The following is a 16,470-nucleotide window of genomic DNA, read 5'->3' on the forward strand; positions in this document are numbered from 1 at the left end:
ATCTTGCAGCCATGTCTTCAGTTACAGAACCAAATTCCTATCATGAGGCTATCACAGATTCTAGATGGAGAGATGCTATGAACTTGGAATTGGCAGCGCTTGACAAGAATCATACTTGGGATGTGGTTGATTTGCCTTTGGCTGTCAAGCCTATTGGATATAGATGGGTTTACAAAGTTAAATTTAAATCTGATGGGACTGTGGATCGTTTTAAGGCAAGGCTTGTGGCTAAGGGTTATACACAGCAGCCAGAGATTGATTTTCATGACACATTTTCCCCAACGACGAAAATTGTGACTATTCGATGTTTCTTGAAAGTGGCAGCTATCAATCGATGGCCACTTTTACAGATGGATGTTACTAATGCGTTCTTGCAGGGAGATTTGGATGAGAGTAAATATATGACTCTCCCGGAAGGCTATAAAATAAAGAACGACAACAAGGTCTGCAAGTTAAGAAAATCCTTGTATGGATTGCGATAAGCCTCTCGACAATGGAATACTAAGTTTGCTGAGATCATGTTTGAAGCAGGCTTTCGTCAATCTCAGCATGATTACTCACTGTTTGTCAAACGTGAACCAAATTGTGGTATCACTCTTCTTATTGTCTATGTAGATGATATCGTTATCACAGGGAGTAATTCGAAGGAAATTCAAGTGCTTCAGAATTTTTTGCGTTCGAAACTACAGATCAAAGATCTTGGAAACCTAAGATATTTCTTAGGGATTGAAGTTGCAAGATCCAAAGAAGGAATTTACTTAAATCAACGCAAATATGCACTGGAGTTGATTGCAGAAACAGGTGTAGCAGGTGCTCGGCCTTTCGACACACCAATGGAACAGAGTAAGAAATTCACAAGTCATGAGTTAGATGTCATCATGCGTAAGTCTGGGCATAAAGGTTCTGCAGATGTCTTGTTGAAGGATGCAAGCATGTATAAACGGTTAGTGGGCCGATTGCTATACTTGACCATTATGAGACCAGATATATGCTATGCAGTACAACATTTAACTCAATTCATGCATTCACCGAAGCAGTCGCATATGGATCAGCCATTCGTATAGTCCGATACCTTAAGAAATCATCCTGGTTTAGGTATCATGTTGTCTGTGAATACCACGGCCTCTCTTGTTGCTTATTGTGATTCCGATTGGGCTTCATGCCCGATGACACGTCGCTCTCTCACAGGTTATTGTGTTAAATTAGGAGATTCTCTACTATCATGGAAGACCAAGAAGCAACACACTGTCTCTAGATCCTCAACAGAAGCCGAGTATCGGGCGATGGCATCCACAACCTGTGAAGTGGTGTGGATTTCAGGATTGTTAAGGGATATGGGTCTGAATTTGAGAGATCCGACAACTCTTTTTTGTGACAATACTGGTGCTATACACATTGCGACGAACCCCGTGTATCATGAACGTACAAAACACATTGAAATTGATTGTCAATTGGTGCGTGAACGAGTTAAAGATGGTACGATAGTTACCGCACATATTCCCACTACCGAACAACTGGGTGACATTTTTACTAAAGCTTTGGGAGGCCCCCAACATTCTTATTTGTTGTCCAAAGTTGGTGTCTGTGATCTCCATCAACCTCACAACTGCATTTGATGTGTTGTCTGTTTTTTTTTTACTTTTTATCTCAAGGTTGCAGTGTTGTTTGAGTTGCAACCTTGAGGGGGGGGATGTTGAGTATATTAGAATAAAAGCGTGTTAGCGCTTCTTAGTGTACTATCCTTCTAGAAGTAGACATATAAATAGTGTTGTCATTGTAGCTGAAAGTCATGTTGTTCTAATAATCAATAAGAGATTAAGGGTCCTTCGATCGCTTCGGGAACAACTTCAACAATAATACATAAGAACTTAGAAATGAATTATAATAGGACGAGAATTATAATTAATCTATGTAATGAATTTCTTATCATATTGTGTTAAAAGGGAATGATTTCATTCGACACTTGAGAGAATACCAAATCGTATTAGAAAAACCATATATTATCAACTTTTTTTGTTTTTGTTTAATTAGTGATTTTTAGCTTGTTAAAACGTCTCTATGAAAGTCCGTTTACTTGGAAGCACGTGATTATTTGTCACAAAAATCGTGTGATAATATTGTAATTCTACTTCAAATAATTTAATTATAAATAATTAATGATTTGATCAAAGTGTAATTAATTTATATATAAATTTGTAACGCGAACTCGAACTCGAGTTTTGATTTAAATCAAACTCGAAATTAAAAAATTAAATTTTTAGAACTTCGAATTTGATTTTAAGCTCGAATTTATCTATTTCTAACTGAATTAGAGTATTAATTTTCCAGCGTATTTGTCTCGATTCGATTCGTTTCGTTTATACATCCAATCTTATCACCATTCAAGTAGAACTAACTAATTTCCATGCCAACGATTTTTATCTTGTGCATATTGTTCATAGTGCTTACACTTCCCAAAATTAGTCGTATTGAATGTAGTAAAAACGTAAATATGTGTTTTTTAAACGTTATCTATATTTTTGTTATTCAAGATGTTATTGGACGAAAGACACAGTAAAAATATATTATGCTATTATAATATCTGGAATGAAATTTATAATTTCTAAAAACTCTGATTTCAACGTTATTTCATAAGTAGGTGTCCAGTTGTATAATTAAAATATTGTAATTGTATTATATTGTTACTAACAACTACAAATTTTAGTGAGATATAATCGGCATGAGCAAAAACTTGTGTGAGACGGTATCACGGATCGTATTTTGTGAGACATATATCTTATTTGGGTCATCCATGAAAAAATATTACTTTTTATACTAATAGTATTACTTTTTATTGTGAACATTGGTAGGGTTGATCCGTCTCACAGATAAAAAATTCGTGAGACCGTTTCACAAGAGACCTACTCAATCGACATATGAATACATATATTGAAATTCTAATTTTTTATAGATAATAAGTGGGGAGTCCAGAGGCTATTTACCTCTATAATATATACATCTATTCTATTTGGAAAATGATTATGGTCGAAATTGTTTTTAAATATATGGGTTTTCGAAGCAATTCCATATAAACTTCAGCCTAAGAAATATAAAGATATCTAGTTATAAGATTAGATTTCTAATTCTTCATTTAGGTCATACTCGAATTGATGTATTTGATAATTAATTTATTTCTAATGACAAATTCAAGTACATTTCAAATCTAGTCTTTTATAAAGTTAAACAATTTCATTAATAATCGTCGTTGATTTCAAATGCAACCAAGTCGTGTGTTATTTGAAATTCATTCATTCCAGCTCAGATCAAAATAAACAAAACTTTTGTAATTTATTCAAAAGTCGGTTTGGTTGGCGAATTCCTTTCAATGTTTAAATTGATGTCTCGATACATCACAAGTGCCAATTAAGATCAAGATAGAAAAATTAGAGCTAGCTTGGATTTATCAAATTATTGGTGAAGATCATTAGAATTTTTTTTGAGCTGATCTTTATCGAATTATTGGTATATGTCATTTGGTATTATTGTCTGTTATAGGCCCCATCAAGCAATATGACTCAGACCACCCCAGGTGTAGGGGGGTGATTTCCCATCCAACAAAGGGCTATTAAACGAAGACAAAATCTAGCAAATCATTTGCAATCGAAAGAGATCGAGCTTTCTCACTTTGATTGGATTGCATTTGTTTAAAAAATAATTAATTATTAATTTATTCCGTGTAAACGGATAAAATCATAAAAAATATATAATTTTTAATGAACAACAGTGGCTGAAAATAATTTTCTTAAACAAAAAAAAAATAAAAATAAAAGTAAAGTAGCAATTTCCATAAAATAATATATATATATATATATAACTCACCAATCTTGGCCACTAGTTGTTTTCGTGTGCTTATTTCTCATGTTATCCAAAAAATGGTTAGGGCATGCTTTTGGTCTCGTTGTTGTATAATAAATAAGGGAATCCCAAATTATCGTACGAGACAAATGCAACGATCTAATTCCTTTTTCTTAGGCTAATTCCGAACCACTTGATCGTTGAAAAGTTTTTGTCGAATTATAAGGAATCGAAACGAATTAAAAATAATGGCGTATGAATTCTGATCACTATTTTGTAATATGTGACTTCTTAGTTAGCCTTTCGAGATCCCCAAGAAGTAAAAGACGGATTAAACGCATGTTGTGATAGTTGTCCATTATAAGGATTTGTTCTTACTTGAAATTTATTTTTCTGTGGAGTTCAATATTTTTTCATTATTATTGTTTTTTTTTTAAAAAAAGAAGATTGACTAGGTTTCAGATTTGAACTCGGACTTAGTTCGAATGAGTCAGATAAACTCTCAAGTTTAATGCAATAGTCTGCAAATCACATAACAAGCAAGTCTTGTGAGACATATTGGAACGAAAAAATGTTGATAACGAGATTCGAACTCGAATTCATATTTATTTTCGTTAAGCAAATGATTGCCAACCATGCCACCTTATTTCTATATATAATTTTCTTCTTACAATCAAACATTAGTCGGCGTACATGAAGCGAGGCACGTGAGGCGACCATGCACCTCAGGGCCCATATTTTAATGGAGCCCCAAAAATATTTTAAATACATTTGTACAATATTTTATTTAAATGGTTTCAAATAAATACCGAAACCAATATTTATTCTATTAGGCATAGCTTGATATATGAGATAAGAGAGAGATTGATAAATAATCCTCATTATCCCATGTTTGGTACTTTTTTAAAAAGCCCATGATTGATAAATAATTTTTTAGAAGGATAAAATGTCTCTTCTCTTAGGTGTGATAATTTTAATTTAATGATAAAATACAATACAGATGACTTAATTACCCTCAATTTATAAATGATTTTTATAAATCTATGCTAGTAGGTAGAAATTTAAATCAAATAAATATTTTTATTTATTTTTATATATTATATAATATGATAATTATATAAATGAATTCGAGATAATTATATAAATAATTTTTATAAATCTCTATAAAATTATTAGTATCACCCGATTAACCTTAAAAATTGATATTTGACTTGAATCACAAAATCAAGAGCTCAATTATCATATTATAAAATATACAAAATTGGGTAAAAATAAATAAATCATGCAAGCACTATCAGCGCATGAACAGATAAAAAATATGAACTCGAGCAACAACTTTGAAATTATAAAATTTATTATGATAAGGTTAATTTTGTCATTACAATCTAATATATAAATTTAATCACTCTTATTAAAATCATACCAAACATTAAATATAACATCCTACATCTTATTTATCATTAACTTATCCTTATATTATATATCACATGTTTATCCTAACGTGTATACCAAACTATGCCTTGTATGATAAAATAGTTCACTTTTGTTAATTTTATATTGATATCTAAACATATAAATATACTTCGTATTTATCATTTCTTTCTGTTTGATTTCGTAGTAACATGTGATTTAGGTAATCGAATTTAAATCTTATGTTTTACTTTCAATTATTAAATTTTAGTATTAAGAATTCCTATTGACATTTTTTGTTTCCAAATTTCAATATGCGTATGTTGTATTTTAGATTAGGCCCCAACTAATGATTTTTTTATTTTTTATTTTTTTAATTTTTATCACTTCTTGTTTGTATCGATAAGAAAATTAGTATTTTTTTCAGTAATAAAAATCTTAATGTACTGCTCAATGTATGATTTATAAATTAGCCAATTAAAATAAGAGTATGTTTCTTGTGAGATGGTCTCACAAATCTTTATATGTGAGACGGGTCAACCCTACCGATATTCACAATAAAAAGTAATACTCTTAGCATAAAAAGTAATATTTTTTCATGGATGACACAAATAAGAGATTTGTCTTACAAAATACGACCCGTGAGACCGTCTCACACAAGTTTTTTGCATTAAAATAAAGAAGGAATTGACAATTAATAATTGGAAGGATATAGAACGAGAACATCAAAATAGCAATAATATCGTATAGCTTGATTTATTTATGGATACACGGTGATAATAATAAAGTGATCATTTTTAGCTTCCGATACAAACTAATTGAATGAAAGAGAGTGTTGATGCTATTAAAGATGATTAACATATAATATATGAATCAAGAGAGTTTTTTTTTTTTAATTTGAGTATATATTATCCAGATAATTGAGATAAATTGATAAAAATATTGAGGATTTATCTGTTGAAAAATGATACAAATAAATATTATGTTGATAAGTTTTGACAAAATTTTATTAACGAAAAAACTGCGGCCTTTTATTCGATGGACCAAAAATTTCAACTTCTTCTCAGGGCCCAATATCTCAGGTATGATGCTGTTAACGGGCTCGGGCCGACTGCTATTCAGGTTCAAACAAGTTAGGCCAATATTTTGGGCCTGTGCTCCAAATAAAAGTCATCAGATCCCAAAATAAAATGCTGGACCATTAGGATTGGATAGGCCCTATATCTTGATGGGTCAACAGCTTACCAAGCTGACCCAACCCAGTAGACATATGCTCCGTGCTCACAAGTAGACAAGAATACACGCATTAAGATTTATCGAGGATTGCAATTTGCATGATTTTTGATAAATTGGTCTTTTTTTTGGTTGAACTATAATTTGGTCTTATGATGAACGAACTCCAAATTTTATATCACTGTAGTAAATATTATATTTTGTTTTTAGTGTTTTTTTGTCTAATTATTGATAAAACACGAGACATCTGATCATATGTCAACATATGGTAGTACCATTTGATTCCACATTAACAATATAGTGGAGTAAGTCTCTTGTGAGACGGTCTCACGAATCTTTATCTGTGACACGGGTCAATCCCACCGATATTCACAATAAAAAGTAATACTCTTACCATAAAAAATAATATTTTTTCATAGATGATCCAAATAAGAGATCCGTTTTACAAAATACGATTCGTGAGACCGTTTCATATAAGTTTTTGCCGATACGATGAAACAGAGTACAAAGTGAAGAAAAAAGAACACAAACTTATGGAATAAATTTTGGGTAGGACAAACGAAATCTTGATTATTTTTAAAATTCCTTATTAAATAAAAAAATATAAAAAATCTTCGAATGGAACAATGCGGCAATTTTTTGGCGCGAATTGATAAGACTTATCTCAGCATACAAGGTCTTTCCTTCCATCAGAAAAAGCCCTAGCAATGGCGGGTTTCATCGAGCAAATGGAAGAAATTATGGCTCTTCTATCATCAGGGAACAAAGCTTTAGCGTACCCTAAATTATTGCACTTGCAACAAATCTCAGCTTTTGATTCTTTTTCCATTCAGAAATTTGCGGATTCATCTCACGCTATACTGTTCTCACTCCTTCCAGATATCTTTAATAATGATGAAGAAATGTACGCCTCTCCCACTTTTTTTATTTTATCGAGCTCTAATTTTTTTTTCACTCTGAAATGGGATTATATTTATTTTAATTGTTGCGTAAAGTTTGGCGTAAAGTTTGGATTATGCTGTTAATCACTGGTTCGTGGTTTATAGCGCTGCGCAGGCTTTAAAGTGCTTGGGATTTATGATTTACGACCCTACTATTTTGGCCGCAATTGGAGGTAGGTAGATTTAGTACATTTTTGTCTATTCTTCTTCAGCACTGTTAAACTGTTGAATTTATTTGCTTTGGTCATAAATTTGAGTGAGATTGTCCACATAGATGCTCAGCTCAGGTAGACATGTTACCTGACCGGTTCCGGATTGCCGGATGATGAAACCAAACCAATCCTGTATTGATACTGGATTGGATTGGTTCTGGATTTACCGGATTAAGAGTCTAATCCAATCCAAAATCAAAATCGTAATAAGTTGGATTGGACCAGATTGAGACAAAATTTGTGATCATTTTTTTTTAAAAAAACAAATATATATATGTGTGTGTGTGTGTGTGTGTGTAGTGTATATGCTATCTAATATAACTGCCGGCTGGTAATGGTTCCAAATCCATTTTGGAGCAACCCAATTCAATTCACTATTGTTGTCGAATTTGATTCATCCTGGAACCAATATAATAGGTCTCGGATTAAAATGGACTGAATTCAAATCGGTTCTGGATTGATTCAATCTGTTAACCATGGCTATGCTCAAGCTGAGGAATCAACATTTCTTTGTTGTTTACAGATGTATTACTTACACATATATGTGCCTACTCGCATGTGTGAACTCTTACACAAGAAGCCAATTATTCTGCTTAATTGAAATTATTAATGTGTTGGCATCTTTTATAATTTCTTGTGCGTGTGCAAAACCACCAAGTGACTGTGCTATAATGCACATGATGTAATAATAGTGGATACAAACTAATTGTATTGTAAGAATGGTAAATCCATGTGCTTAATAATATAAAGAAATTTATTGGAGAAGTTTGTTTGATTGACGTTTCCATTTATATCCTATATAGGTGATGATGCTAATGTAGTAATTCAATCACTGGTAAAGGTCATCACAACCACTAAAATCAAGGTCAGTTGATATCGGTTTCCACAATACATTAGGCTCATAATACTTCTCTTAGGCATGATCAATAACCGTTTGATTTTGCTGGTTGCAGTCTGTTTGTAATTTAGGGGTATGGTGCATATCAATCCAACAATTCAATTCATCCATGCTGGATCAGCACCTTCACTCTTTGCTAAGGGCAATTGTCCATGCCATCGACAATCCAATTGGTTCGCTCTCAACAACATTCGAAGCAATGCAGGTGTCGTGCTCATGTTCACTTCATAATTTTAGGCTCGCCTCTAATTGCAGTACCGATCTTAAAATTGTTGCCTGCAAAACTCTCCAATATTTTTTTTTGAAGCCCGCTAAGACATTTGAAATATCATTTGCTTGCTTAGAGGAATATCTACTAAACTGCACCACCTTATGAATAGAAGAGCTACCTTTTGAGATTATGCTCTTTTTGCGGTTGATAACTGAGTACAAGGCCCAAACGATTTGCTCAATTGTGTGCCAAAAATGCTTTCTGTCCATGCGAGAAATCATCATGAAAATAATTTTTATTTTGAGAAAATTTTAATGTCAATTACTTGCATACCGATCATCAATGTGGCAAAAGCTTTTAATTTTTGTATGTATGCATTCTCATGCATACGCTCAACCTAAGGATTACAGTTCTAAAATATCAAAATAATCGCTTTCTGCTTAGAAAACGAAGGAGATAAAATGTTATTTATTATTCTGTAGCAATCATTTAAACAACAAATCAAATGGTAAAGGTCACACGAATACAAGATTCCTCGTTTATATGCTTACTCACTCCATAACTTTATATTTTGGTTCGCGTCATATTTGTTGGAGGTTTATGGCGTACTAACATTCATGGATATTGTATAGCTTAGGCCGAAGGCGCGCTAAAGCATAATATTGTATAATCTAAGTGCTTGAATAAAATTTTGTTATGTATTGTTAAATAGATAATTTACAAATTATTGAATAATAATTAAATAAATATCCATTAGACTTGGCATACATTAAAGATTATAAGATTGTATTGAACTTTGAGTTCGAAATTCTCACTTGGACACTTGCTTAATGGGTGCCTTGATCAATAGGACTCATCACAGGGCGAGCTTCACAGTCAACACACACGCTTTATTGAAGGGATGAGCCTCATTGTGCCTCATCATAACCTCCTAAAGTTCTTCAAATTTCTGGTTGTTTGCTGGATAAAAATTTAGTTACGCATTTCGCTTGTATCACCCTTTTTAAAAATTTGAACATCATAATACTCTTTAAATTACAGATATATACTTTTACCAGGTATAGTCCTATTTGCAATGTATAGGTGCATAATTGGCGAATAATGCTTATCCTATACACTTGGGTTGATGGAGGTATTCCATGTTCTTTCATGGCCATGTTTTCGTTACCAATACTCATCAATTCTGCTATGACAGGCTGTGGTGAAGTTGACTAGTTCATTAGCTAAAGAGATGAGAAGTATTTCTAGCGTGTGGATGCCTCCCATTTACAGACGGCTTGTTAGTGTCGACAAAAGAGACAGAGATATTTCAGAAAGATGTTTGCTAAAGATTAAACCAATAATATGCCCTCCACCAGTTATTCTCTCCAAGGTACTGTTATTGAATCCCTTGCTATGGATATTGCAATGTGTTCCATCAGTAGTCAGCATGAGTCTATTCAACTTCCTGGATATAATTATTTTCAAAATTTGTTTCTGTTTTACGTATTATTTTCCGTGTTTAATGACATTTGAGATTGCGTGCATCTAAAAGTTACTCTGGAATTGCATGACTTTTCATGCACTAACACGTCCAATACGCGATGCAATTTAAGCAGGCACTTGTACTAGACTTGAAGAAAAAATTACTCTCGGCTATGAAGGAACTAGTACACCAGGGGATGAAGATTCAGAGTCTTCAAGCATGGGGGTGGTTTATTCGTCTACTTGGACCATATGCAATGAAGAACAAGCATCTGCTTAATGAGATGCTGAAAATTCTCGAGCAGACGCTCTCAGATTTTGACTCACAAGTTCAGATTGCTTCACTGGTATTTGTTCAGTCATAAAGAATTAAAAAAGGTTTATGTTTATGATCACCTTTAACATGATAGTTGCATTTAAACCTGATGTGACATTCTTCATCATCCTCCTATATCATGTCATTTTCCATTTTGTATAAAGTTGAATGGACAGTGAGAGTCTCGAATTTTGTTCACGACATTAACATGATTTTTATTGAAATGGGTGTAGCTTTTGTTCACTTTTCTAGTCTTATTTCTTGTTATGCTATACATTTATTCTTGTCCAGATTAGTATATTAAACAACAGGAGCAGTATCATAGGTAACTTGGTCGTTAACATATTAATGTTGTTCCTAAGTTCCTCATTTTATGAAGTATAATCATTGCCATAGGAAGTCATATATCCAAATGAAGAAAGTAGGATAAGATGCTATTTATGCAGTTGAACCAAGTTTCATCATGCGATTAAGGCAAATTATTGCCCCTCCTATTCTTTGCAGGTTGCATGGGAAGGTCTCATTGATGCTTTGATAGAGCCTCCAGTTAATAGCCCAAGTATTTTTGCTTCAGAACATGGTGATGTAGTATTGAGCACATTTGAAGGCAACAGCGATTGGACCAAATCTGACAAATATTTGAAAAGAATTAAGCTTATTATGACACCCCTTATAGGAATTATGTCAAGTAAATTTGATGTGTCAGTCCATGCATCTTGCTTGAGCACATGGTCTTATCTTCTACATAAACTCGAAGGTTCTGTTAGCTGTCAGTCGGTGATAAAAAATGTCTGGGAGCCTATCATTGAATTAGTCTTTCTAGCTGGTGCAGACAGCAAGAATATCTTGTTATACTTCTGTTTGGATCTCCTTCATGCTATGATACCGGGGAAAAATCAGCAAAATTTTGCGGACCCGTATAACCAGGAAACCCATACATCATTGCTTAAAAATACCTCAGTCAGTAGTCTTTCATCTGGTAAGTACCCTTTGAGACCTTATCCAGTGATTTGTTCTCCTTGGAACCTCTGCCAGCTTGACATGCTCTTAAAAATGATATCTATTCTTCTAAATCAAGAGTCAAATTCCACCGGTAATCCTGAAGGTCGAAGACAGGCAAATGAAGCTGTCTTAAGATTATTTGAATCTCTTCTCGAAGCAGTTCAAAGATCTATAGCAGGTGCCTCCATTACTTATGATGACATTATGCAGTGTTTGAATACAATTTTCAGATTCCTGGCAAAAGTATGTGAAAATGTGAATTCCGTAGATCATTGCAGCTACTATTATTCCTGCATATGCCTTAAATATTTAGAGGTGGTGACCGAGAGATTGGAATCCTCCATTCTGGAATCTCCTCTCTACAAACTGGGAATAGAATTTACGTGCATTAAAAAAGCAGAGCCTGCTTCTGAGATTAAACGTGCAATATTACCGAGTATGTGCTCTTTCGATTTTGAGGAGAAGGTTACACCATTAGTGTACCTAAGTATTCTCTATTTCTCTGTTATTATAAATTCATCTTCCAAGGAATTTGAACATGAATCTCTATTACAGAAGATGCAGTACTATATGAAGTTTCTATCCTCTTCGTACCATTCTCATGAAGTTGTTAAGGCATTTGTATGTTCATTGTACAGAGTCACCTTGGTTGACGGCCTACAAATCTGGGTGGTTCTAGCGAATTGTCTCAAAGACTTTATTGATGGTGAAAACTGTCGATCAATTCTGAATATGGAGGCGAACAATATTGGATATTCTCTTGTACTGCTTCTCCTCACATATCCCTTTTCCGCGTGGTCTTCTTCTCATATCAATTTCAAGCTTCAGATTGTTGTCGAACCATGGATGTTGCTTTATGCGTCTGTTGAACGGGCTTCTCTGACTGTTCATTTCCCCATCACGAATTTCTTAGAGGATCTTTGTGCAATATTGAATGGATTTATCGAACAAACTATATTAACAGTTGGAAGCGGAAATGTTCTCCATCAGGAAAACATTGATGAGTTTGTTCTACTTTGTGGAAGCATTATTATGCTGATTTTGAAGCAATTGACGTGGAGCATAAGGTCCAAAGAAAGCAAAAGCACAGATTATGATGGCAGAAAATATGTCAGAAAAAATGGCATGTTGTTAGCAGCTCGGTAAGCATGTTAAAATTTCCGTTTGAACTGCACAAATCTGCAAATATTCTGTGATTTCCAAAGAGGTAAAAATTGAACTGGATGTTTGTTGTGGTGATGCATGTATACAAATATGCTACTGTAAACTTATGATCTTACCTCTTAGGTGAGAAACCATGAATGATGCATTTTCAAGATGACCAATCAAAATGTTCAGAACAGGCTGCATTTTTTACTTGGAAAGAAGGGCAATTTAACCTTTGTTTTCTTTTGGATCTTGCTAATGGACATAAATGGTACTGTGAGTTATACAACTGAGAATCAATGGACTCATATATCTTGGAAATTTACATTTGAATCCTAAATGGGAACTCGCGATATTTAATTTTTTAATATTTTCAAAAATTAATTTGCTAGTGTTATTAGTGAAATATCTGCACATTGTACAATATTTTGCTGGTCTTTTTTAGCTTTTCGTTTGTGGTTGTGGATGAATAAGTAATTTCTTAATTCTATCAAATTGTACTTGTTATGATTAAATGATTTGTAATTCTGTATCCTAGAATCCCCATCTGTGTGTTTTATCCGGCAAAGAGATTATTTGGGGCCTATATTTTTCTTGTTTTTATGTATCCACTCTCGAAATGTGAAGTTTGAAAGAAATGAATTTTTCCATTAGATACCTAATATTTTCCTTGGTGAAAACGTTGACAGCATTTCATATGGTGTGTCCGTGGCTTAAATCTCTTGCAGGTGTATGAAGCTGTTCCGCACGAATAAACAAAGAACCGAACCATCTGATTTCTCTTTGGCATCACGGTATCCTCAGTGCTTCTATGTTTTAACATCCTTTTGAGGAATGTAGAATCAATTATTATTTTAAAATTTTTGAATCTCAGCTTCTTCACAGAATTGGTCAATTTGGTCGGATGCCTCCAGCGGCAGGAAGATGTTGTTATGTTAATCGAGGTATGCTATTTTGCCACCACGGTGTTGGCCATGAAGATTAAATAATGAGAAACAATGCTATGTTTGCCCTAGAGTTTGTTCAACCTTTGGTTGGTTGAGCGTTTTGTTTCATATCCCCGCTTTACATCCTAAGGGTCTATTTAGTTTTTACAGTTTATATCACTAATTTAGCTGCTACTGATATGCTTTGTTGCTTCGTAAACTACTAGATAATTAAATGTTTGCTTTTATATATGTATATATATATCTCATCAGAGTACATCAAGTCCATTGCTTGAGTGGCTATCGGATATGTATCTACTCGACAAGAACACAAATGATCAACTCCGAATGTTGTGGAATGGAATCCTTGGACGTTTGCTGCAATGTCCGTCATCGTTGAAGTTCGACTCCTCAATGCTCAAGCTCCAACAGCCCCTCCTGGAAAGAACTCTCGATCACCCGAATCCAACCATCTCTGAGCCGACCATTAGTTTCTGGAATTCAACTTATGGAGAACAGATCAAGTTGGATTTTCCACAAAATCTACTTCCTGTGTTAGACAAGCTATACAGAAGTGGCAAAATAAAACTATGCAACATAACATGTCATATGGAAGATGGCATCAATAGGCTGCAGAGAAGTAAGGTGATAACTACACTAAACAAATGTTCGAAAAGAGTTGAAAACATTGGAAATCCTACATATGGATCACAACAGGAGTTTGATAAGCTTAATTTTAGCACGAAAAGAAAACAACCTGAGATGACGGAACACCAGAGAGAAGTCAGGCGAGCACAGCAAGGGCGAGCAAGGGATTGCAATGGACATGGCCCTGGTATTCGGACTTACACCGGTGTTGATTTCTCTCAAGTAAACGAAGAATCACAAGATAGCGAGGACATTAGGGATTCCGAATCCATCATCGAGATGTTGAAGAAAGTTTGTTGAGTCTTATTTCAGGGCCGTGTTTGTCCAGTTTATGGGCTTCAGTCCATCACATCGCTAGTTAGACGGAATAAAAAAAATCTAATTTTTCTACTTGTTATTATTTTTATAGTTCTCGTATGAGCTGGCAAAACTCTCTCAGTCGAAACATACATGATAAATTAATATTTAATACCATCTAAAATGTTTTAATGGTATTCTAAAGGCATCTCGTTTCATCAACCCGACACACAAGATAATTAATTGTTCTGCTGTTTTGTTTATTATTCGGTATTTATATTTATTATACATAAAATTAGCAGGAATCTTCTACGTACGTGGCACACGTGTTTCGAAACACGTCGATTAAAAAAATACCAAGGATGATGAATCACGAGTCCCAAATTCAAATGGAGTGGAATAATCTCTACTCAGTCGACACGTACGTACATGCCTCGTTAGCAAGATTATTATAATAATCTGTGTTCTATCCAAATTCAACTTTTTGCTTCTTCTTTACTTTATTTATGACTTGTGATATATGTTTTACAGTGTACAAAAAGTTCGAAACCGTCCAGCAATAGCAGGAAGAACTTGGTTGGTTTTGATCAACTTAATTATCAGCAAGAACAATAAATATTAGAAAAAATGTCGACAGCATCAGTTATGGAGCCTCACGACAAGATGAGGGCCCGAGATGTGAACAAGGTGACGAGAGGCGAGCAGGCTCCCAGCCCGCCGCAGCAATCTCCTCCTGTGTCTCGCGCTCCGCCGCCTTCCTCCACCAACCCTAAGGTATTTCGTCATCATCGTTTCATTCATTTCTGGAAACAAATTAAGGGATCAATTTTTTTTTTTTCATGATTTCATTGTCCCATTCACACGATATGTGAGCGTAATCTATGGATACAGGTGATGAACAAGAGCGACGCATCGCAGGCCCTATCCGAGGTAGAAACAGCATCCTCTCAAATGCGCCGCTGCTACGACAGCTTCTTCGACTATCACAAGTATGCCTATTTTTATTTTTATTTTTATTTTTTGTCTGAGAAATAAATAATATATAATATATGAATAATAAATTTATAAAAATATGGATAACTTATTTAATTTATAAGTTTAATCATAGATAAAAATTTTCAATGAAATGTGAAAGATGATAAATTAGACTCTCCTAATATTTAAATGTTTTATTTATTTAATTTAATTAGGTGCGTCAAAGAAAAAGGATCAGAAGCAGAAGAATGCAAGAAGGTTGCTGACTACTACAAATCAATGTGTCCCGAATGGGTAATTAATCATAATATTACTTTTGTCCCATTCTTTTTTTACCATATATTATTGTAAGTAATGAAGCATGAAATGTTAAATTATGTAATTTTGAAAATGTACATTTAATTCAATTAGTAATTGCTGATTTCGCAGATTCATCAGTGGAGCATCAAGGAGAATTAAAATCTTAACCCTTCGTCGTTTTTTTTATATGTTGGGATCACTTTTAACCAGTTTATGTATTATTATTTAATAAACAAAGATTCTATTCTAATCTTTTTTACATTATTTTTTGTGTGAATTTCTTTCAACGAATGTCAGGAAAATTATAATCATAAATATCTGGGTTCGTAAGTTATTGAATTTTTGGCAATGGTTAGCAATTCGATTAGTTCTCATGATAATGTAATAGTAACTACATTTAGATTTTAAAAAGTAGTATATCAGTTACTAAATAAATAATTTTAATTTCTTAAATTATTAATGACGAGGAATATAATAATAATATTATTTGATGCAACTTTGATATAGTATATAGATTTATAGTTACCAAAATTAAAAGAGTAGATATTTTGTGAGATAGTTTCTAGAATTTTTATGTGTGAGAATGGTCAACTTTACTGATATTCACAATAAAAAGTAATATTTTTTCAAAGATGAGTTAAATAAGATATTCGCATC

At 33.6% G+C, this 16,470-nt stretch overlaps 2 protein-coding genes across 7 annotated transcripts; both read left to right on the plus strand.

Annotated features, from left to right (window-relative positions):
- The first annotated feature begins 7,118 nt into the window (after positions 1-7,118).
- Positions 7,119-14,907, plus strand: LOC142546160 (uncharacterized). Of its 6 annotated transcripts, none has more exons than XM_075653707.1 (10): positions 7,119-7,381; positions 7,524-7,591; positions 8,434-8,495; positions 8,584-8,733; positions 9,935-10,111; positions 10,335-10,550; positions 11,024-12,663; positions 13,396-13,461; positions 13,542-13,611; positions 13,867-14,907. In XM_075653707.1, the coding sequence occupies exons 1-10, from the start codon at positions 7,185-7,187 to the stop codon at positions 14,539-14,541; spliced, it is 3,321 nt and encodes a 1,106-aa protein (XP_075509822.1). In that variant the 5' UTR covers positions 7,119-7,184; the 3' UTR covers positions 14,542-14,907. The 6 variants fall into 6 exon arrangements, with proteins under 6 accessions (XP_075509822.1, XP_075509823.1, XP_075509824.1 ...); XM_075653708.1 differs by having other exon boundaries at positions 10,338-10,550; XM_075653709.1 differs by having other exon boundaries at positions 10,383-10,550.
- Positions 14,908-15,042: 135 nt separating this feature from the next.
- On the plus strand, positions 15,043-16,095 carry LOC142546162 (putative cytochrome c oxidase subunit 6b-like). The gene is made up of 4 exons (XM_075653713.1): positions 15,043-15,312; positions 15,430-15,527; positions 15,729-15,807; positions 15,943-16,095. The coding sequence occupies exons 1-4, from the start codon at positions 15,166-15,168 to the stop codon at positions 15,970-15,972; spliced, it is 354 nt and encodes a 117-aa protein (XP_075509828.1). The 5' UTR covers positions 15,043-15,165; the 3' UTR covers positions 15,973-16,095.
- Positions 16,096-16,470: the final 375 nt, after the last annotated feature.

The sequence above is a fragment of the Primulina tabacum genome, chromosome 5 (genome assembly GCF_025594145.1).
Source record: "Primulina tabacum isolate GXHZ01 chromosome 5, ASM2559414v2, whole genome shotgun sequence".
Lineage (NCBI taxonomy): Eukaryota > Viridiplantae > Streptophyta > Magnoliopsida > Lamiales > Gesneriaceae > Primulina > Primulina tabacum.

What these genes read in the sequence shown, in the direction of transcription:
- LOC142546160 (XM_075653707.1), top strand. Translation starts at nt 7,185, where the DNA reads ATGGCGGGTTTCATCGAGCAAATGGAAGAAATTATGGCTCTTCTATCA. An exon ending in AAGTTCAGATTGCTTCACTG is followed by an intron (nt 10,551 to 11,023) that starts GTATTTGTTCAG and finishes TATTCTTTGCAG; the next exon opens with GTTGCATGGGAAGGTCTCAT. An exon ending in GATTTCTCTTTGGCATCACG is followed by an intron (nt 13,462 to 13,541) that starts GTATCCTCAGTG and finishes TTTGAATCTCAG; the next exon opens with CTTCTTCACAGAATTGGTCA.
- LOC142546162 (XM_075653713.1), top strand. Translation starts at nt 15,166, where the DNA reads ATGTCGACAGCATCAGTTATGGAGCCTCACGACAAGATGAGGGCCCGA. An exon ending in AGCTTCTTCGACTATCACAA is followed by an intron (nt 15,528 to 15,728) that starts GTATGCCTATTT and finishes TAATTTAATTAG; the next exon opens with GTGCGTCAAAGAAAAAGGAT. An exon ending in AATCAATGTGTCCCGAATGG is followed by an intron (nt 15,808 to 15,942) that starts GTAATTAATCAT and finishes CTGATTTCGCAG; the next exon opens with ATTCATCAGTGGAGCATCAA.